Source organism: Bombina bombina, chromosome 8 (genome assembly GCF_027579735.1).
Source record: "Bombina bombina isolate aBomBom1 chromosome 8, aBomBom1.pri, whole genome shotgun sequence".
NCBI classification, from domain to species: Eukaryota; Metazoa; Chordata; class Amphibia; order Anura; family Bombinatoridae; genus Bombina; species Bombina bombina.
Window position 1 is genome coordinate 123,158,961 of NC_069506.1, and position 25,054 is coordinate 123,184,014.

Genomic DNA, 25,054 nt, shown 5'->3' on the forward strand with positions numbered 1-25,054 from the left:
GAGGTGTTTGCTCAATTGGTTCTCCGTTGGGGCAAACCAGAATTGGATCTTATGGCGTCTCGCCAGAACGCCAAGCTTCCTTGTTACGGATCCAGGTCCAGGGACCCAGAAGCGGCACTGATAGATGCTCTAGCAGCGCCTTGGTTCTTCAACCTGGCTTATGTGTTTCCACCGTTTCCTCTGCTCCCTCGTCTGATTGCCAAAATCAAACAGGAAAGAGCATCTGTGATATTGATAGCGCCTGCGTGGCCACGCAGGACCTGGTGTGCAGACCTAGTGGACATGTCATCCTTTCCACCATGGACTCTGCCCCTGAGACAAGACCTTCTAATACAAGGTCCTTTCAATCATCCGAATCTACTTTCTCTGAGACTGACTGCATGGAGATTGAACGCTTGATCCTATCAAAGCGTGGCTTCTCCGAGTCAGTAATTGATACCTTAATACAGGCACGAAAGCCTGTCACCAGGAAAATTTACCACAAGATATGGCGTAAATATCTTCATTGGTGTGAATCCAAGAATTACTCATGGAGTAGGGTTAGGATTCTTAGGATATTGTCCTTCCTCCAAGAGGGTTTGGACAAAGGATTATCAGCTAGTTCTTTAAAGGGACAGATTTCTGCTCTGTCTATTCTTTTACACAAGCGTCTGGCAGAAGTTCCAGACGTTCAGGCATTTTGTCAGGCTTTAGTTAGAATTAAGCCTGTGTTTAAACCTGTTGCTCCTCCATGGAGCTTAAACTTGGTTCTTAAAAGTTCTTCAAGGGGTTCCGTTTGAACCCCTTCATTCTATTGATATCAAACTTCTTTCATGGAAAGTTCTTTTTCTGATGGCTATTTCCTCGGTTCGAAGAGTCTCAGAGTTATCTGCCTTACATTGTGATTCTCCTTATCTGATCTTTCATTCAGATAAAGTTGTTCTGCGTACAAAACCTGGGTTTTTACCTAAGGTGGTTTCTAACAAGAATATCAATCAAGAGATTGTTGTTCCATCATTATGTCCTAATCCTTCTTCAAAGAAGGAACGTCTTTTGCATAATCTAGACGTAGTCCGTCCCTTGAAGTTTTACTTCCAGGCTACTAAAGATTTTCGCCAAACATCTAACCTGTTTGTTGTTTACTCTGGACAGAGGAGAGGTCAGAAGGCCTCGGCAACCTCTCTTTCTTTTTGGCTTCGGAGTATAATCCGTTTAGCCTATGAGACTGCTGGACAGCAGCCTCCTGAAAGGATTACAGCTCATTCTACTAGAGCTGTGGCTTCCACCTGGGCCTTTAAAAATGAGGCCTCTGTTGAACAGATTTGCAAGGCTGCAACTTGGTCTTCCCTTCATACTTTTTCCAAATTTTACAAATTTGATACTTTTGCTTCTTCGGAGGCTGTTTTTGGGGGAGAGGTTCTACAGGCAGTGGTTCCTTCCGTTTAAGTTCCTGCCTTGTCCCTCCCATCATCCGTGTACTTTAGCTTTGGTATTGGTATCCCACAAGTAATGGATGATCCGTGGACTGGATACACTTAACAAGAGAAAACATAATTTATGCTTACCTGAAAAATTTATTTCTCTTGTAGTGTATCCAGTCCACGGCCCGCCCTGTCCTTTTCAGGCAGGTCTAAATTTTAATTAAACTAGTCACCACTGCACCCTATGGTTTCTCCTTTCTCGGCTTGTTTCGGTCGAATGACTGGATATGGCAGTGAGGGGAGGAGCTATATAGCAGCTCTGCTGTGGGTGATCCTCTTGCAACTTCCTGTTGGGAAGGAGAATATCCCACAAGTAATGGATGATCCGTGGACTGGATACACTACAAGAGAAATAAATTTATCAGGTAAGCATAAATTATGTTTTTTTTTCTTTCATGAGTTAGAAAGAGCATGCAATTTTAAATAACTTTCTAATTTGCTTCATTCTCTTGATATCCTTTACTAAAAAGCATATCCAGATAGGCTCAGTAGCTGCACATAGATGCCGTGTGTGATTGGCTCACCCCTGTGCATTGCTATTTCTTCAACAAAGGATATCATCTAAAGAAATGAAGCAAATTAGACAATAGAAGTAAATTGGAATGTTTAAAATGATCTGTCTGAATCATAAGGTCATTTTTGGATTTAATGTCCCTTTAAGGATTATTATCACTTGACATGCACCAAAACAAAAAAACACCCCAGTTTCTTAGCTCTATGTTAACATTTAAAAGCCAGCCTGACTATTTTCTGAGCCACACACTTATTGAAATGTGCATACACACAGATATATGTAGAATGTTTCCACGAGTTAGTAGCCAGATGTAGAAGTCTCAGAGCCTGTTTATAATGAATCTACAGTCTGATCACAGTATGTAAAGTGTTTTTTCTCTATCCGTAGGTGACCATGTCATTTTCATGCAATCCATTTGTACAAATATTTGCATCTCCGTCTCTATTTTCAGTAATTTTATTCTATTTTTGTCCTCTAGTGCTGCTGCGAGAAGAGGTGTCACAGCTACAAGATGAGGTTCACTTGCTCCGACAAATGAAGGAAATGCTGGCAAAAGATCTGGAGGAGTCACATGATAGCAGGTCTGCAGAGGTCCTCTCTGTTACTGAGCTAAAGGTGCAGCTGGCACAGAGAGAACAGGAGCTTGCGAGAGCCAAGGAAGCACTGCAGGGTAAAATTACCTCTTTATCTCGCCCAATGCATAATGTGTTGTTGTGTGCGCGCATACAAGGCTCCATTTAAATTGGCCCCTGGTAATTCCTTGCAGCTGTGACTGTCGCTAGGGATTTTCATGCCTTTGTGTTGTTCACACAAATATTTCTAATATAGATCAAGTTAAATTGTCATTTTTTTCCTCTTATCTTTTCCCTAAGGCTTTGCCATAAGAATGTATTTTTAAAAAAAAAAAAAAAAAAAAAAAAAACCTTCATAGCAGTTTAAGTTTGACAAGTTATAATTATTACACACACACACACATTATATATATATATATATATATATATATATATATATATATATATATATATATATATATATATATATATATATATATATATATATATATGATGTAGCAGCACTCCAGCTATAAGTAGCTTGTTAAGCTCACCTTGCCCCGGGTGCACTTATATAGTACATAAGGACAGCAGCAAAGGAAGTCACTCACAGGGTCTTGCATAAAATACATATAGTATCATACGCCAACCTGTTTATGGCGGAATTCGAGAATGAGGGTACTCAACTGTTCAAAGATCACAGGATACAACTTTTCAAGCGGTACATTGACTACTTGTTCCTCCTATGGACAGACACAGAGGAGAAACTTCTGGATTGGTTTGATAAACTGAATAGGGTGCATCCTACTGTCAAGATTAAGTTAATGTATGACAAGGACACAATAGACTTTCTTGACTTAAGAATTTTCAAGTGTGGAAAGGTTTTGAACACTACCCTCTACAGCAAACCAACAGACAAGAACTCCATCTTGCATGCCACCAGCTGCCATCCACCTAGCCTCAAGAAGGCACTTCCAGTGTCCCAATTTAAGAGGGTGGCCAGGAACAACTCTACAGGGGGACTTAGGGAATCAAAATAAACTGATATGATGACGAAATTCAGACAGACGCTATAATCAGAAAATTCTGAGGACCAGTAAGGAAGCTGTGGTGGGCACAACACAAAAATAACTTTTATATGGCTCCAGGAATAAAACTCTGGAAGATAAGCTTACATTCACCACAACATACACCAAGGGTAAAGAGGGGATTGCTGATACCCTGAAGAACAATTGGGGACTGCTAGCTTCCGATAGTGACCTACCCTTCAAATCCATGCCTCCACCCAGAGTTGGGTATCGCAGAGCAACCTCTCTGAGAGACCATATAATTAAAACAGACCCCAGGGGTTGTTACAGTAGTGACACCTGGCTAAAACCTAAAGCAGGATGTTTTCGGTGTCTGGGATGCACTACCTGCAGGGGCCTGACAACTGGCAGTTTCTTCAGTCATCCATACTCTACAAAAAAAAATTAAAATCAGACATAGAGTAACCTGTACCACGAAGTACATTGTATGTGGTATGTTTTAGGTAGGGAAGACGGTGGATAACTTGAGGACCAGAATGGCCAACCACTGGTCTGCAATACGTTCAGCATTGGATAAAGGAACGTCGGATCAGCCAGTGGCTCGGCACTTCGCTGAGGCTGGGCACAGAGTGACTGATCTCAAATACATTATTATTGACCACATCGCCCCACTGGCTAGGGGTGGTGATAGGGCCAAAATTCTCTTGCAAAGGGAATCGCATTGGATTTTCAACCTAGGGACTATGACCCCTCGGGGTCTGAATGTCCACCTTGACTGGCACTGCTGTCTGTAAGGGAATTATATCTTACTGATGGCCCTGTGCATTATGCACTGCTCATGTTTTGGGATGTTGTCCTATTTCTATATTGATGGACTTTAACTATGCACTTATAACTGAGGAGGTTTTTCTCATATGCAGATAGATATGTAGTTAAATAAACATATAAGGTGTTTACATTTCTTTAGGCTATATGTATTGCCCCATTGCCTACAGCCATAATGAAGTATTCTGCGCCTCAACTTAAATGCTGGCTAGGTTGATATGTTTTGAGATGTTTTCCTTTTTTCCCTTTTTATTGATGGTCTTTAACTATGCACTTATACCTTAGGATGGTCTGCTCATGTGCGGTTATTTAGTTTATATATATATATATATATATATATATATATATATATATATATATATATATATATATATATATATATATATATATATATAGTGTTTGTACTTTTGTAGGTTATATGTACTGCCCCTTTGCCTTCAGCTATTAAGAAGTAGTCCTTGCCTCTACTATAATGCTGGCTAGGTTGTTATGTTTTATGCCGGATATTGTACAGACCACTCGTTTGGGTATAATACACAAGTATCCTCTTGTTCTAGTACAGCTCCTTGCATGCCTCTATTAAGCGTGTCATACTCTTTTTGTGCATTGCTCCTGTCACTCGGTTTATTGATGTTTTTAAACGTACACACGGCACTCACAGCTGAGCGTCCGGTTGCTATGCCTACGCACGTGACGCAATGATTGTCGCACTATATATATATATATATGTCCACATATATGTCCACAAAATGCAGGCACTCACTGGTCTTAGTAAAATATAACAATTTATTTAGAAATCATTAAAAAGACATAACGTTTCGGCACCAATACGTGCCTTTGTCAAATGTCAGAATGTAACAAAACGAATATGCAGCACACTTAAAATCAATATGACACACATTTAAAATCATACCCCTTTTAAAGATGTGAGCAAACTAATTACCGCCATGCCTCCACTCGCGTCTTCCCATCCATGGCAATGACGTCACATACGCACGCTGCGTGCCTAGCGTGATGACGCATGGCACGGCGTTGCCATAGCGACGTCTGATAGCCACACGCGTCAGAGTAGGGAGTGACTTAATCACGCATACAGATTACTGTCAGGGATGTCCGTGTGTACTTGTTGCTAATAGCAACCAAAACAATCCACAATATGTATAGCGTGTTTAATATTTTGACATAGCGGTTTACAGACATAGTATTAATGATGTTAGAACCATATTATTAAATGGCATATTAGAACATAGTCTGTTGGATGATAGATCCAAATGTGTAATTTCTATATGCGGAAAAACTGTCAAGCTCAGAAAAAGGAGGCCAATCTAAGGGCCATCCTTATAGAATAGGCACGAAATGCCAGACTAGACAGTAAAGGCAAGAGCATAAAAGAAACAAACACTTTGTCAATACAATACATGATACAAATTACAGATGAAGATAAGCGAAAACTATCACTATTAGCTGTATCATTATTACGCTTGTAACCCCTGGTGCCGATCATCAGTAGGTGCATTAAGCAACATAATTATCTAAATACATTGTAGCATCATGCCACCCTGGGGTACAGATAGAAACTTTTTAGTGAGTAGTGAGCTATCATTTAGATATGTCCAGGGCAATAACTCTTCAGTATGGTGTTAATAGAATGGACTAAAGTCCAGTGAGGTGTTGAGGCCTTTAGGGACCAATGTGTCCAACCTGTGGATCCATCTGCTTTCAAGTTGGAGCAGTCTGTTAGCCCTATCACCCCCTCGTGGTATGGGGGGGACGTGGTCAATTAACATGGACCTAATACTTGACACGGAGTGTTTCAATGCCACACAGTGGCGTGCCACTGGCTGATCTGATTCGCCAGATTTCAATGCAGCACGAATTGCACACCGATGGTTCGCCATCCTATCACGGAAGGGGGTAATCGTCTTACCCACATATACACTGGAACAAGGGCAAATCAATATGTATATTACATAGTTACTCATGCAACTCAGACGATGGTTTATCTTGTACCTCTTGTTTGAATGTGGGTGCTGGAACGAATTACCCCGAGTCATGCTATTACATGTGGTGCAATTACCACAGGGAAAACACCCCATTTTAGAGGTTTTAAGCCATGATTCCTTATGATAGTGTTTGATAGGATCCGATTTTACTAAATGGTCCCTGAGATTTTTAGCTCTGTGATAGACCAATCTCGGAGGTGACATGTTCCGAAAATGTAGCGTTGGATCAGTCTCCATGACCGGCCAGTGTTTACGCACTGCTCCTGTCAACTTTTCATTACCAGGTGTATAGGTGGTAACCAGGTTGAGTTGTTAGTGTTTAGCTTTACTCTGTTCTTTGGGGCCATCCATACATAGCCTTTCTTGTGTTTTAATAATTTCGGCCCTGGCATACCCTCTGTTGCTCAATTTTTTGCCCATCTCCTCCAACTGAGTGGTACGTAGTGATAGCTCACTGTTATTTCTCAGGACTCTGGTGAGCTGGGAAGTGATGACACCTTGTTTTTGGTGTGCAGGGTGGAAGCTTCTGGCATCTAATAAGGAGTTGCGGTCCGTGGGTTTAGTGTACAAGGATGTACCAAACCGCAATTTGCCTGATTCATCCACCTTGAACACATTTAAATCAAGAAAATGTACACAACTTAAATCATATTCAAGTTTAAAGCGTATAGGAGACTCAATGAGGTTCAAACGTGTCACCCACTCACGCAAAGATGCTTCACTACCCCTCCAGATGAGGAACACGTCATCAATATAGCGTGTATAATATTTCACCTTGGGGTTCTCAAAGGGCTTCATGAGTTCATGCTCATACCATGCCATAAAAATATTAGCGTAAGTGGGTGCCACGTTCGAACCCATGGCAGTCCCTGAAATTTGTAAATAATAACTTTCCTCGAACTTAAAGTAATTTTTATCCAGACAAAATGATAACAGTGTGCAAAGGAATTCAATGGATGGTCCAAGGTAATTAACATTACCTGTCACCATGGACCTGACTTTAGTCCATTCTATTAACACCATACTGAAGAGTTATTGCCCTGGACATCTAAATGATAGCTCACTACTCACTAAAAAGTTTCTATCTGTACCCCAGGGTGGCATGATGCTACAATGTATTTAGATAATTATGTTGCTTAATGCACCTACTGATGATCGGCACCAGGGGTTACAAACGCAATAATGATACAGCTAATAGTGATAGTTTTCGCTTATCTTCATCTGTAATTTGTATCATGTATTGTATTGACAAAGTGTTTGTTTCTTTTATGCTCTTGCCTTTACTATCTAGTCTGGCATTTCGTGCCTATTCTATAAGGATGGCCCTTAGATTGGCCTCCTTCTTTTTCTGAGCTTGACAGTTTTTCCGCATATAGAAATTACACATTTGGATCTATCATCCAACAGACTATGTTCTAATATGCTATTTAATAATATGGTTCTAACATCATTAATACTATGTCTGTAAACCGCTATGTCAAAATATTAAACACGCTATACATATTGTGGATTGTTTTGGTTGCTATTAGCAACAAGTACACACGGACATCCCTGACAGTAATCTGTATGCGTGATTAAGTCACTCCCTACTCTGACGCGTGTGGCTATCCGACGTCGCTATGGCAACGCCGTGCCATGCGTCATCACGCTAGGCACGCAGCGTGCGTACGTGACGTCATTGCCATGGATGGGAAGACGCGAGTGGAGGCATGGCGGTAATTAGTTTGCTCACATCTTTAAAAGGGGTATGATTTTAAATGTGTGTCATCTTGATTTTAAGTGTGCTGCATATTCGTTTTGTTACATTCTGACATTTGACAAAGGCACGTATTGGTGCCGAAACGTTATGTCTTTTTAATGATTTCTAAATAAATTGTTATATTTTACTAAGACCAGTGAGTGCCTGCATTTTGTGGACATTGTGGATTATTTTCAGCAGAGCACCGTGGCATTCAAACAAGTGGTGAGATTGTGCTTTCCCCTCAAGGAACTGTATGTATGTATGTGTGTATATATATATATATATATATATATATATATATATATATATATATATATATATATATATATATATATATATATATATATATATATATATATATATATACACACATTATTTTATTTATATATATATACACACATTATTTTATTTATATATATATACACACATTATTTTATTTATATATATATACACACATTATTTTATTTATATATATATACACACACACATTATTTTATTTATATATATATACACACACACACACACATTATTTTATTTATATATATACACACACGCTATAATTTTATATATAAACACACAGAATTTTATATATATATATATATATATATTTATATACACACACATAATTTTATATACACACACGTATGTGTATATATGTGTATATATATATATATATATATATATATATATATATATATATATATATATATATATATATATATACACACACATACATACACACACACATATACACACACATATGGACAACTGTAAAAAACAGAAACAAAGGCGCCACATGTGTAGATCAATGGATACCAAGATGTAAATCTGGACAAGACACAGGATACTCACAAACGTGAAGGCACTCTCTTGTGCCTGTTAGAGGCAGGCTGGTATTCTAAACAGCAAACCAGCTGGCTGTGTAAACGAATCCCCGTCGTGATGTCCTGGAAAGATGGATGTCCTGCAAGGCAGTCCTTGCCTGGATAGTGTCCTAGAGGTTGGAACAGGGAGAAAGGCTAGACAGCCTCTGGGTTACTTAGAAGAGATTGATGCACACACCAGACTTAGTGAATCATAAAACTAGCATTTATTATACAAAATAAAATAGCCAGTAATGTAGCACATTACAGCTGGTGTGTTAAAATCAAATCTCTTATGGTATATAGAGAAATAAAGCGACGCGTTTCTCGGGAGTGACCCCGTTTCCTCAGGCTTGTATGCTCTATCTATGTCTTAATACATACAGAACTAAAAATACTCAGAAGGGTGAATGGACGGTAGTCCAGAACCACAAACGACAAAATAGAAATATGAATAGAAACAACTATCACCATAACCACCCGGTTGATATAGATAGGAACACAATACAAAATACTAACCATACTAACAACCACCAACAACAGAATGTAACTTATCCCCATAGAAACCATTATCAGAACAATAATGGGAATTCACACAAATCCTCATACACAGATAGAGACTATAGAAGAATGTCAGATTATCAGGAACACAACAATCCCAATTATATTCCCATATCCAACAGATTCCAAGCTCTGAACTCAATTCAAGATAATGGCTTTGAACATCCCAGAGATGAAAGGCCAGGGCCATCTAGAATGGACAACATTCCAACCCCTCAAGCTGAGGTTTTTTTAGGAACCCCCAATCTGGCACCTCTATGGAGGAGACCCAATCCCGGGACAAACCAAAAGAAAAGGCCCTACCCAAACGGGGAAGGAGAGGGAGAGGGAAAACCAAACAAAAAAACAAACTTCAAAAATTGAAAAAAGGTATCTTTAATCTATCTTCCCACCATCTTACCGATGATGAAGTGAGGGTGTTGGGAAGAGGATTATCGTATTGTCCCCCCAATCCCCATAATATATTTGAACTGTTTGTAGATCTTAACAAATATACCCGCAAGTTGTCATTACAGAGATATTTTGCAATTAAGACCCTAAGAAAACAAAACATTGAAGGGGCCCCGGTTTTGTTAAATTCCCAACAAACTAGAAACCCCCCATCGGTAATAATGTATGACCCCAGCCAATTAACAGAAGAATTGTTTGAGGGAATAATCCATACATCATTAGCACCCCCATCCACTTTCCATCCACCGAAAGAAGAGGTATCTTACATCGACCTATATCAGGAATTAGTTTTAGAAGACTTGGAATCTATGCCCAAAAGAATTATGGGGAAAAAACAAACCTGGCCCAATGAAGCAAGAGCCCTCAAAAGCCTGACGGGTGACAAGAATTTGGTCATCCGTCAGGCGGATAAAGGCGGGGGCATAGTCCTACAAAACTATATAGACTATACCAAAGAAGCACATCGTATCTTGGATAATAGAGAGTACTACATTAAGCTATCTTACGATCCCACCATCGATTTCACTAGGAAACTTAATCTTCTATTAGAGCAAGGGCTCAGAGATGACATTCTTACAAAAAAAGAAAAGAGATACCTCACACCCGACCACCCCAGTACCCCATATTATTATCACCTCCCCAAACTGCACAAAGATGATAAGGTCCCCCCTGGTAGGCCCGTAATAGCGGGCATCAATAGTATTACTGACAAACTGTCCGAGTATATAGACATCTATCTTCAAAAGCATGTAATCAAGCTACCATCTTACATCAAAGATACCAGGGACTTACTCAATAAATTATCCAGTATCAAAGTTAATAGTGGTAATTATTTTTGGCTTTCATGTGATGTTGGATCTCTATATTCAAATATATCCCATGATTTAGGGATACGAGCAACACAGTTATATTTGAATAGAGACCCCTACATGCCTGGGATACAAAAAGAATATTTGATTTCTCTCATAAATTTTATTTTGAAACACAATTATTTTCAGTTTTTAGACACTTTTTATTTACAGATTAAGGGAACGGCCATGGGCACCAGATTTGCCCCAAGTTTTGCAAATCTTTTTATGGGTCAATTTGAAGACCTATACATTTACAACTCACAATGGAGGGGCAGTCTGGTGTTCTATGGCCGTTACATAGATGATTTGATTTTTATTTTTGATGGTTCAGAAACAGAAGCATTAGAATTTGTGTCATATCTGAATCACAATAATATGGGTATAAATTTTACTCACAATTTACAAAAGGATCAAATAGAATTTTTAGACATTATACTTGCCTGGGACCCTTGGGGCAATATATCCACCTCTACCTACTTTAAAAAGGTAGACTGCAACAATTTCTTACACTTTTCAAGCAACCATTTAACAAAATGGAAGACTAATATTCCATACAGTCAGTTCTGTCGTTTACGTAGGAATTGTAGCACGGTAGAACAGTATGACCTACAAGCGCCCATTTTAACATCAAGATTCATAGAGAAAGGATATCCTATTGAACTTATTAACAAGGGTTCCCAGAAAGCCAGGGATCTAAATAGAGAACATCTATTAACTTCAATTCCCACAGAGCAACATGACAATCAAGAAAAGTGTAATTTTAATAAACAACCATTATTTATTACACAATATAATTCCAACCACAAAAACATTAACAAAGTTTTAAAAAAACATTGGCCGATTTTATTAAAAGATCCGATTTTGAACAAAACACTTCCGTTACAACCCAAAGTAGTTTTTAGAAGAGCACCCTCCTACAAACAAAAACTAGCCCCGAGCAAGGTGGTGATGACAAAAAGAAAGGTAACGAATACATCAAAATTTGGAGAGAAGACAGGAAACCATATTTTTAGTAAAAAGGGAACATATAAATGTGGAAAGAGACTGTGCCACATGTGTAAATATATTTCCCATGGAACAACCAGTATAGAGTCACACAGCAATAAGAAAAAATTTAACATCAAAAGCAAAATGACCTGTGACTCCAGCTACGTCATATATGCGCTATCCTGCAAGTGTGGCATACAATACATAGGTAGGACCTGTAGGAAGGTTCGCATCAGATGGAGTGAACATCTGAGAAACATAAAAGCAAAATCACCAAAACATAGTGTATCTAGACACACCTGTCAACATTATTTATCTGGAAAATGTCCATTTATAATAACCCCCTTAGAAAATATTCCGAAAAGCAATACATATAATAGGTTCACCAAACTCAGACAGAGGGAAACCTATTGGATTTTTAAATTCAATAGCTTGTTTCCCACAGGCCTTAACGAGGTTATAGATTCAGCTGTATTTACATAACATAAGTCACTGTTTTATAGATCTTGAGATGAATTACAATATGAATATCAACAATATAGGTACAAATGAGGCTATAGATTTAGATGTACTCACATAGCATAGGTCAATATCATCGTTTGGTAATTCTGGAGATAAATTACAATATGAATACCAATATTATAGATATCATCTGCTTAGGGTATACTATTTACAGTATTTTTATGCGGTTGAAGAGCAACATACAGAATTATATATATATATATATATATATATATATATATATATATATATATATATATATATATATATATATATATATATATATATATGTATATATATGTGTGGTTTTAGTGATTTTGTACACTGGACTTTCACCCCCCACTTGTTGCTTATGATAGTGAGTACCTCAAATGCGCATATATATATCAGTACCAATAACATATATTAGAACGATCATTGTAACCATATGACACTTAGTGATTATAAGCAGCAAGATTATGAGGCATCATATACAATCCCTTTGTATTCATGGTACGCCATTAGCTCCATCTTCATGGAGTCACCAATCATTACTACATTTTATGCCACTTCTAACTAACATCAACACCGTTAACTGATCTTAGTGTTTACCATATACATTATTATTTTTATTTTTAACACGCATGCACCTAGCTTTATAGACATCCATTAGCATATAGCTTTATAGACATCCACTAACACGCATGCACTTAGTTTTATATATATCCACTAGCAGCACAAAACAATCACACAATATGTCTAATAAATGAATCTCGCTGACTTTCACCATAAATATCGTTATAACGATATGCACTCACATATATTATATTTAACTAATTTTATTAAAATATTGCCTTCACGTCCAGAGATCACCACCTCGGTTATTTATAGGGTATTTAAAAATACACATAGATCTAGTCACTTTAATATATGCAATATGCTTGGCACACCAGCGCATATTACCTAACATAGAGATATTGTCACTTCACCACACAAGCGAAGAGGGACATTTAGGAATGAGTCCCTGGTTTCTAGTATCTTAAATATAGTTTAATTACACTGGTGTTCCGTACACATTATTTTTATTGCACATCTTTTTTATATACATATTCGTTATCACGTATATAGCCATAGTCATTGGACATTTAAACTTATTTGGGCTTAATATAGAGTCCACCATGGATCGTATATTGAACAGGGTTGGTTAACTTGACGTTAGTTTGTTTACGCCATACCAACCTATCAGATTTATGGGTGTGTACCTGTATTGAGCAATGAAAATCACTATCTGTGATGCTGATGGCGGTGGATACAAAACCGGTGCGGTTCACACCCACAAAAGGAATTCACAGGAATCATGGGAAATGTTGTTCATCAACAAATAGACTCCAACCAACCGGATTCAGACTTTTAGACAAGCCCCATAGTTCTTCATTACTATTGGTGGTTTAGACATACATCACATGATTTGTTTATATAATTCCGGTTGCAACTCTCTATAAGATCACACAAAATGAGTTCACAGGAAACATGGGAAATGTAGTTTATGATTAAATGGTGGTTTTATATAATCCCGGTTGTAACTCTCTATATGATCACACAAAATGAGTTTAAAGGAATCATGGGAAATGTAGTTTATGATTAAATAGACTCCCACCAATCGGATTCAGATTTTAAGACAAGCCCCATAGTTCTTCGTTATCATTGGTGGGTCAGACATACATCACATCATCTGTTTATATAATCCCGGTTGTAACTTTCTACACGATCGCAAAAACAAGTTTGTTAATAAATCTCACGATCACCTGTGTATATATAACAAGAATAAGAGGGAATAAACAGTATATTGTTAATGAGAAATTTATCTAGCAAATAATTACTAATCACTGCAACAAGTGGGAGTGGGGGGAAAGGAAGGTTCTGATTGGTTTAATTAAAGGAAGGAAGGGGAGTGTTTATTGTGAACATGTGGTTACTTAGGCCTATTTAAGGGTGATTAAGACATAGATAGAGCATACAAGCCTGAGGAAACGGGGTCACTCCCGAGAAACGCGTCGCTTTATTTCTCTATATACCATAAGAGATTTGATTTTAACACACCAGCTGTAATGTGCTACATTACTGGCTATTTTATTTTGTATAATAAATGCTAGTTTTATGATTCACTAAGTCTGGTGTGTGCATCAATCTCTTCTAAGTAACCCAGAGGCTGTCTAGCCTTTCTCCCTGTTCCAACCTCTAGGACACTATCCAGGCAAGGACTGCCTTGCAGGACATCCATCTTTCCAGGACATCACGACGGGGATTCGTTTACACAGCCAGCTGGTTTGCTGTTTAGAATACCAGCCTGCCTCTAACAGGCACAAGAGAGTGCCTTCACGTTTGTGAGTATCCTGTGTCTTGTCCAGATTTACATCTTGGTATCCATTGATCTACACATGTGGCGCCTTTGTTTCTGTTTTTTACAGTTGTCCATATAAGAAAATTACATCACTTGTGAAGTGAAGACTGAGAGCTGCCTTCTTCATTTTTCCCTTGTTCAGACGGACTTTATTTGGGACTTTTTATTTGCACCATTTATTGGACTTCTTCCAGTATAACGTGTGTATTTTTACATATATACATTTGTATTTTTATTTTTATTGTCTGATCTACATATCATATTAATTTTCCAACCTAGTTTATATATGATTTTAACAATTTATATATGATTTTAACACTAGGACCACCCATACCACTTGCATAGTAAGCGCCTCCTATAGGTTATCTGTGACACCCAGTCACAGAGTTTCCAGTTTGTAGTACACACACACACATATACACACACACATATACACACACACATATACACACACACATATACACACACATATACACACACATATATATATATATATATATACACACACATATATATATATATACACACACATACATATATATATATATATATATATATATATATATATACACACACACATACATAAATATATGTGTGTGTGTGTATGTGTGTATATATATATATATATATATATATATATATGTATGTATGTATATATATATATATATATATATGTATGTATATATATATATATATATATATATATATATATATATACACACACACACACACACACACACACACACACACACATATATATGTGTATGTATATATATATATATATATATGTGTATACAGCAACAGTTAAGCACTGCATTGCAAAAAATTGACATGCCTTTAAAACAATTTTATATTTTTGCAAGTCCAATTCCTATCCCTTGGAAAGCTTTGAGTATTATCTCCCCTGCTGTGGGCAGTTAGTGATAGATAGGAATGAACTCCTGCACTGATCAAGTCAATTTATGGCATATTGCAGGGTCAGATATCTGGATCCCACAGATCCACTCAAATCTTTCTAGGGCAGTGAGAACCTAAATTTCAGAAAAAATAGTCAAAATAGTTTTAATACATTTAACTAGATTTCTGTTTAGATTTTTTTTTTTTTTTTTTTTTAAATATATACGTGTGGAAATAAACGTTGAGTTTAACATCTCTCTGCCAATTGTTTTGTGTGCTGCATGTTATTATCCACTTGTAAGCAAGAGGTTAAACAAATGTATGCCCACAATAGCCCATTTTACTGGAACATTACTTTTTATACATTTAACTCACTGATCACACAAATGCTTATTAGCAGTAACATGACTTTGGGTCTTCAGTTTTGTTAAAGGGACACTGAACCCACATTTTTTCTTTTGTGATTCAGATAGAGCATGCAATTTTAAGCAACTTTCTAATTGACTCCTGTTATCAAATTGTCTTCATTCTCTTGGTATCTTTATTTGAAATGCAAGAATGTAAGTTTAGATGCCGGCCCATTTTTGGTGAACACACTGGCCCCTAGTTATCAAGCCGTCAACCTCAAATACGCTGGAATTCCACAGCGTATTTGTGGCAAGGCTGATTCGCCTTAGTTATCAAGCCCTAGACACCGGCAAAAGTAGAATTTAGTGACGTAAGCTTCGATCCGCCGGACTCAGTCCGACACAGATCGATGCTTATGTCACTATAGATGTTCCGCACACAAGTTTGGCACAATCTGACTACTTTTGCTAGTTATCAAAAAAACTAGCAGGTACGCTCGGCACTTTTCCGGCCCAGCGTGCGTACCTGGTTTTCAAACCGCCACCCCGGAGGCAACGGATCCCATAGGAATCAATGGGAGTCTGACCATAGCGAAAGTTCATGTTCGCTGCTACCAGACAGCCCATTAATTCCTATGGGAGCGGTCTACACCTAACACCCTAACATGTACCCAGAGTCTAAGCACCCCTAATCTGTCCCCCCCTACACCGCTGCAACTAAAAGTGTTTACCCCCTAAACCGCCGCTCCCGGAGCCCACCGCAAGCTATAATAAATGTTAACCCCTAAACCGCCGCTCCCGGTCCCCGCCTCAACTATAATATATGTATTAACCCCTAAACCGCCGCTCCCGGACCCCGCCGCCACCTACATTATACCTATTAACCCCATCCTGCCCCCCTATAATAAATTTATTAACCCTATACTGCCCCCCTACACCGCCGCCACTATAATAAATTTATTAACCCCTATCCTGCCCCCCCCACACCGCCGCCACTATAATAAATTTATTAACCCCTATCCTGCCCCCCCTACACCGCCGCCACTATAATAAATTTATTAACACCTATCCTGCCCCCCCCCACACCGCCACCACTGTAATAAAATTATTAACCCCTAAACCTAAGTCTAACACTAACCCTAACACCCCCCTAACTTAAATATTAATTAAATAAATCTAAATAATATTTCTCTTATTAACTAAATTAATCCTATTTAAAACTAAATACTTACCTTTAAAATAAACCCTAATATAGCTACAATATAAATAATAATTATATTGTAGCTATCTTAGGATTTATTTTTATTTTACAGGCAACTTTCAATTTATTTTAACTAGGTACAATAGCTATTAAATAGTTATTAACTATTTAATAACTACCTAGTTAAAATAAAAACTAACCTAAGTTACACCTAACACTACACTACTTTAATAAATTATTCCTATTTAAAACTAAATACTTACCTATAAAATAAACCCTAAGATAGCTGCAATGTAATTAATAATTACATTGTAGCTATTTTAGGATTTATATTTATTTTACAGGTAACTTTGTATTTATTTTAGCTAGTTAGAATAGTTATTAAATAGTTATTAACTATTTAATAACTACCTAGCTAAAAAATACAAAATTACCTGTAAAATAAATCCTAACCTAAGTTACAATTAAACCTAACACTACACTATCATTAAATTAATTAAATTACCTACAAATAACTACAATTAAATTAAATAAACTAAAGTACAGAATTAAGTACGGAATTAAGGTAGGAAAAACCTGATTGGCTGATTGAATCAGCCAATCAGATTGAAGTTCAATCCGATTGGCTGATCCAATCAGCCAACCAGATTGAGCTCACATTCTATTGGCTGATCGGAACAGCCAATAGAATGCGAGCTCAATCTGATTGGATCAGCCAATCGGATTGAACTTCAATCTGATTGGCTGATTGGATCAGCCAATCAGATTTTCCTACCTTAATTCCGATTGGCTGATAGAATCCTATCAGCCATTCGGAATTGAAGGGACGCCATCTTGGATGACGTCCCTTAAAGGAACCTTCATTCGTCGTTAGTCGTCGGGAAGAAGAGGATGGCTCCGCGTCGGCTCGTCTGAAGATGGCTCCGCTCCGGATGGATGAAGATTGAAGACGCCGCATGGATGAAGACTTCTATCGGATGGAAGACTTCTTCAGTTCCCCTTGGATGATGACTTCTGCCGCTCCGGATCTCCTCTTCGGTTCCATCGGTGGTCGGCTGGCTAAAGACGGCTCAAGGTAGGATGATCTTCAGGGGGGTAGTGTTAGGTTTATTTAAGGGGGGTTTGGGTTAGATTAGGGGTATGTGGGTGGTGTGTTTTAATGTTGGGGGGGTTGTATTTTTATTTTACAGGAAAAAGAGCTGTTTTCTTTGGGGCATACCCCGCAAAAGGCTCTTTTAAGGGCTGGTAAGGTAATAGAGCTGGTAACTTTTTAATGTAGAATAGGGTAGGGATTTTTTTTTTATTTTGGGGGGTTTTGTTATTTTATTAGGGGGCTTAGATTAGGTGTAAGTAGCTTAAAATTTTTGTAATATTTTTTAAATGTTTGTAACGTATTTTTTTTATTTTTTGTAACTTAGCTTTTTTATTTTTTGTACTTTAGTTAGTTTATTTAATTTAATTGTAGGTAATTTATTTAATTTAATGATAGTGTAGTGTTAGGTTTAATTGTAACTTAGGTTAGGATTTATTTTACAGTAATTTTGTATTTCTTTTAGCTAGGTAGTTATTAAATACTTAATAACTATTTAATAACTATTCTAACTAGCTAAAATAAATACAAAGTTACCTGTAAAATATAAATCCAAAAATAGCTACAATGTAATTATTAATTACATTGTAGCTATCTTATGGTTTATTTTATAGGTAAGTATTTAGTTTTAAATAGGAATAATTTATTAAAGTATAGTGTAGTGTTAGGTGTAATTGTAACTTAGGTTAGTTTTTATTTTACAGGTAAATGTGTCTTTATTTTAACTAGGTAGCTATTAAATAGTTAATAACTATTTAATAGCTATTGTACCTAGTTAAAATAAAATGAAATTTGCCTGTAAAATAAAAATAAATCCTAAGATAGCTACAATATAATTATTTATATTGTAGCTATATTAGGGTTTATTTTAAAGGTATTTTAAATTTAGTTTTAAATATGATTAATTTAGTTAATAAGAGAAATATTATTTAGATTTATTTAATTAATATTTAAGTTAGGGGGGTGTTAGGGTTAGTGTTAGACATAGGTTTAGGGGTTAATAATTTTATTACAGTGGCGGCGGTGTAGGTGGGCCGGATAGGGGTTAATAAATTTATTATAGGTGTCGACGGTGTAGGGGGGGCAGATTAGGGGTTAATAAGTTTAATATAGGTTGCGGCGGGGTCCGGGAGCGGGGGTTTAGGGGTTAAACTATTTAGTTGCGGCGAGGTCCGGGATCCGCAGGATAGGGGTTAATAACTTTATTATAGGGGGGGCAGGATAGGGGTTACTAGGTATAATGTAGTTGGCGGCGGTGTCCGGGAGCGGCGGTTTAGGGGTTAATAACTTTATTTAGTTGCGGGGGGCTCCGGGGGCGCCGGTATAGGGGGTAGAACAGTATAGTTAGTGTGGGTGCTTAGTGACAGCTTATCAATAAAGCTGTCAAAAAGCCGAAGAACAGCGAGATCGGATGAGTGTTAACTCTCAGTCCGCTGCTCATCGCCCCGTACTTGGTGCGCAGCTTTTTTACAGCTTTTTTGATAACTTAGGCGAAATTTTTCAGATCCGCGGCGGCGATGGTAGGCAAGCTTAGGCGGGCGTATTGGGCCGGCGAAGGCAGGTAAAGTAGACACGTTGATAACTAGAGGCCACTGTGTTGTTCTTGCTGATTGGTGAATAAATTAACCCACCTATAAACAAGTGCTTTCCATTGTTCTGAACCAAAAAATAGCTTAGATGCCCTTTTTCAAATAAAGAAAGCAAGAGAACGAAGAGAAATTAATAGGTGTAAATTAGAAAGTTACTTAAAATTACATGCTCTATCTGAATCACGAAAGAAAAAATTTGGGTTCAGTGTCCCTTTAAATCTGAAGGTGACTTTAAAAGCTTGTATGTTTTTACATAGAACATAGTGTACAGAGCTGTACATACCAGTATGGTGTCCAAGTAACAGTATTCATCATCTGTACACTGCCATCTGGTGGTTGCTATATTTTTATTTTTTTTTAGCAAAGATTTTTATTGAGGTTTTTATAAAAAGCAATGTAACATAATAGGAAATTATACGTCTCTTACATTGACAACAATCATATCAAATCAGCTATTCTGAATATTTGTAATGGTACACGTAATTGTTGTCTACCTAAGCAAGAAATAGATACCATGCAATAGGCCGCTCTTGGACCTATACGTAGTGTTTATTGCACTGGAGGGAAACCAGAGTGATAAAAAGCCCCTCTTGGGCATGACACATTAACATAAATTAAATTAACCTGTAAATATAACCATAATAATATCTTATAAGGGATGAAATTCTTTGGAGTTGAAATTTAACAATATTATAGAAATTGTGAACTGAACCTTCTTTACTGTAATGGACCTCTGATGATAAAAGGAGAAAAGAGAAATAAACAGATTCTGATAAAAGTAGATTTCACATTACCGTGTACTTAAGATATAGCAGTATTCTAGATGGTTATGACAGCTCATTCAGTATAACTACACATGGCCAGCAAGATGTGGTATATTGAAGACATTATTCTGAAATATATAGATTTACCTCAGTGCTCTTATTGGCTAAGGTTGCTCATAAAATGTAGGTACGTCAAGCCATGTAGCGTTGGTAGGCTGTAATGTATCAAAAAAAGTGGGAATAGACTAGGCTTACAGCTATGAGCTTCAGGGTATTGACAACTTACAAGGTAACGAAATGCATCAGTAGTGAGCCGTTATAAAACTTGGACAAGTTCTTATGGGTAAAAGGCTTGAGGTAGCTTATGGATAGAATGAGAATAATATCATCAATAAAATTGGGTGTTACGTAGTATATGATATAATAGCGTTAGCATGTGTATAAAATATAAATAATGGTACCAGTTGCGTTGAGTATAGTACAGGGAAAGACTATACATTAGCAAGATGATGTTTTTGACCTATGTGGTGAAATCCTAACTAATAGTTCCTAAATGAGTATGCCTAATATCCCTTCGTGGAAACTTCCCCCTTATTGACAAGCTGGTGGTTGGTATTTTAATTGCAATTCACTATAGTTGTAAAATAACACAAGAAGGCTCCTTATGTGCACACCAGCAGATTTGTATACAACTATGTGAAAATAAAACACAGGATACTCCTACTCCTGCACTACTTAAATGTGCTTGGTAGAGACGTGCTGGAGATGAGTGTACCAGCTCACTGATGCCAGGTCTGAAGAAACCGCTACGGCAAAGAAACATGTTGCATGTCTTGTAGTCCTTATTAGGTGTATCCTTTCAGTGTACATTTTGTATTTTACTTGTTTATCAAATAAAGATGTTTCTTTCATGTAATTAACAAGAGTCCATGAGCTAGTGACGTATGGGATATACATTCCTACCAGGAGGGGCAAAGTTTCCCAAACCTTAAAATGCCTATAAATACACCCCTCACCACACCCACAAATCAGTTTTACAAACTTTGCCTCCAAGGGAGGTGGTGAAGTAAGTTTGTGCTAGATTCTACGTTGATATGCGCTCCGCAGCAAGTTGGAGCCCGGTTTTCCTCTCAGCGTGCAGTGAATGTCAGAGGGATGTGAGGAGAGTATTGCCTATTGAATGCAGTGATCTCCTTCTACGGGGTCTATTTCATAAGGTTCTCTGTTATCGGTCGTAGAGATTCATCTCTTACCTCCCTTTTCAGATCGACGATATACTCTTATATTTACCATTTCCTCTACTGATTCTCGTTTCAGTACTGGTTTGGCTTTCTACAAACATGTAGATGAGTGTCCTGGGGTAAGTAAGTCTTATTTTCTGTGACACTCTAAGCTATGGTTGGGCACTTTATTTATAAAGTTCTAAATATATGTATTCAAACATTTATTTGCCTTGACTCAGAATGTTCAACTTTCCTTATTTCCAGACAGTCAGTTTCATATTTGGGATTATGCTTTAATTATCATATTTTTCTTACCTCAAAAATTTGACTTTTTCCCTGTGGGCTGTTAGGCTCGCGGGGGCTGAAAATGCTTCATTTTATTGCGTCATTCTTGGCGCGGATTTTTTTGGCGCAAAAATTCATTTCCGTTTCCGGCGTCATACGTGTCGCCGGAAGTTGCGTCATTTTTTTGACGTTATTTTGCGCCAAAAATGTCGGCGTTCCGGATGTGGCGTCATTTTTGGCGCCAAAAGCATTTAGGCGCCAAATAATGTGGGCGTCTTATTTGGCGCCAAAAAATATGGGCGTCGCTTTTGTCTCCACATTATTTCAGAATCATTTTTCATTTGCTTCTGGTTGCTAGAAGCTTGATGTTTGGCATTTTTTCCCATTCCTGAAACTGTCTTATAAGGAATTTGATCTATTTTGCTTTATATGTTGTTTTTTCTCTTACATATTGCAAGATGTCTCACGTTGCATCTGAGCCAGAAGATACTACAGGAAAACCTCTGCCTGCTGGATCTACCAAAGCTAAGTGTATCTGCTGTAAACTTTTGGTAGCCATTCCTCCAGCTGTTGTTTGTATTAAATGTCATGACAAACTTGTTAATGCAGATAATATTTCCTTTAGTGATGTACCATTGCCTGTTGCAGTTCCCTCAACATCTAAGGTGCAGAATGTTCCTGATAACATAAGAGATTTTGTTTCTGAATCCATAAAGAAGGCTTTGTCTGTTATTTCTCCTTCTAGTAAACGTAAAAAGTCTTTTAAATCTTCTCTCTCTACAGATGAATTTTTAAATGAACACCATCATTCTGATTCTTTGGACTCTTCTGGTTCAGAGGATTCTGTCTCAGAGATTGATACTGATAAATCTTCATATTTATTTAAGATGGAATTTATTCGCTCTTTACTTAAAGAAGTACTAATTGCTTTAGAAATAGAGGATTCTAGTCCTCTTGATACTAATTCTATACGTTTGGATAAGGTTTTTAAAGCTCCTGCGGTTATTCCAGAAGTCTTTCCTGTTCCTAATGCTATTTCTGCAGTAATTGCTAAGGAATGGGATAGATTGGGTAATTCATTTACTCCTTCTAAACGTTTTAAGCAATTATATCCTGTTCCGCCTGACAGATTAGAATTTTGGGACAAAATCCCTAAAGTTGATGGGGCTATTTCTACCCTTGCTAAACGTACTACCATTCCTACATCAGATGGTACCTCGTTTAAGGATCCTTTAGATAGAAAAATTGAATCTTTTCTAAGAAAAGCTTATCTATGTTCAGGTAATCTTCTTAGACCTGCTATATCATTGGCTGATGTTGCTGCAGCTTCAACTTTTTGGTTGGAAACTCTAGCGCAACAAGTAACAAATCGTGATTCTCATGATATTATTATTCTTCTCCAGCATGCTAATAATTTCATCTGTGATGCCATTTTTGATATTATTAGAGTTGATGTTAGATTTATGTCTCTGGCTATCTTAGCCAGAAGAGCTTTATGGCTTAAGACTTGGAATGCTGATATGGCTTCTAAATCAACTCTACTTTCCATTTCTTTCCAGGGAAACAAATTATTTGGTTCTCAGTTGGATTCTATTATTTCAACTGTTACTGGTGGGAAAGGAACTTTTTTACCACAGGATAAAAAGTCTAAAGGTAAAAACAGGGCTAACAATCGTTTTCGTTCCTTTCGTTTCAACAAAGAACAAAAGCCTGATCCTTCGTCCTCAGGAGCAGTTTCAGTTTGGAAACCATCTCCAGTCTGGAATAAATCCAAGCCTGCTAGAAAGGCAAAGCCTGCTTCTAAGTTCACATGAAGGTACGGCCCTCATTCCAGTTCAGCTGGTAGGGGGCAGGTTATGTTTTTTCAAAGAAATTTGGATCAGTTCTGTTCACAATCTTTGGATTCAGAACATTGTTTCAGAAGGGTACAGAATTGGTTTCAAGATGAGACCTCCTGCAAAGAGATTTTTTCTTTCCCATGTCCCAGTAAATCCAGTGAAAGCTCAAGCATTTCTGAATTGTGTTTCAGATCTAGAGTTGGCTGGAGTAATTATGCCAGTTCCAGTTCCGGAACAGGGGATGGGGTTTTATTCAAATCTCTTCATTGTACCAAAGAAGGAGAATTCCTTCAGACCAGTTCTGGATCTAAAATTATTGAATCGTTATGTAAGGATACCAACGTTCAAGATGGTAACTGTAAGGACTATATTGCCTTTTGTTCAGCAAGGGAATTATATGTCCACAATAGATTTACAGGATGCATATCTGCATATTCCGATTCATCCAGATCATTATCAGTTCCTGAGATTCTCTTTTCTAGACAAGCATTACCAATTTGTGGCTCTACCGTTTGGCCTTGCTACAGCTCCAAGAATTTTCACAAAGATTCTCGGTGCCCTTCTGTCTGTAATCAGAGAACAGGGTATTGTGGTATTTCCTTATTTGGACGATATCTTGGTACTTGCTCCGTCTTTACATTTAGCAGAGTCTCATACGAATCGACTTGTGTTGTTTCTTCAAGATCATGGTTGGAGGATCAATTTACCAAAAAGTTCTTTGATTCCTCAAACAAGGGTAACCTTTCTGGGTTTCCAGATAGATTCAGTGTCCATGACTTTGTCTTTAACAGACAAGAGACGTCTAAAATTGATTACAGCCTGTCGAAAACTTCAGTCTCAATCATTCCCTTCGGTAGCCTTATGCATGGAAATTCTAGGTCTTATGACTGCTGCATCGGACGCGATCCCCTTTGCTCGTTTTCACATGCGACCTCTTCAGCTCTGTATGCTGAACCAATGGTGCAGGGATTACACGAAGATATATCAATTAATATCTTTAAAACCGATTGTTCGGCACTCTCTAACGTGGTGGACAGATCACCATCGTTTAATTCAGGGGGCTTCTTTTGTTCTTCCGACCTGGACTATAATTTCAACAGATGCA

The 25,054-nt window shown here is 37.5% G+C and overlaps 1 protein-coding gene across 1 annotated transcript in view; it reads left to right on the top strand.

The window, feature by feature from the left end:
• Positions 1-25,054, top strand: part of LOC128638853 (kazrin-like) — a 504,435-nt gene that overhangs the window by 275,247 nt on the left and 204,134 nt on the right. Inside the window, exon 3 of the mRNA XM_053690987.1 lies at positions 2,453-2,644. Coding sequence (XP_053546962.1) covers positions 2,453-2,644 — 192 coding nt within the window. The remainder of the gene's footprint in view (positions 1-2,452; positions 2,645-25,054) is intronic.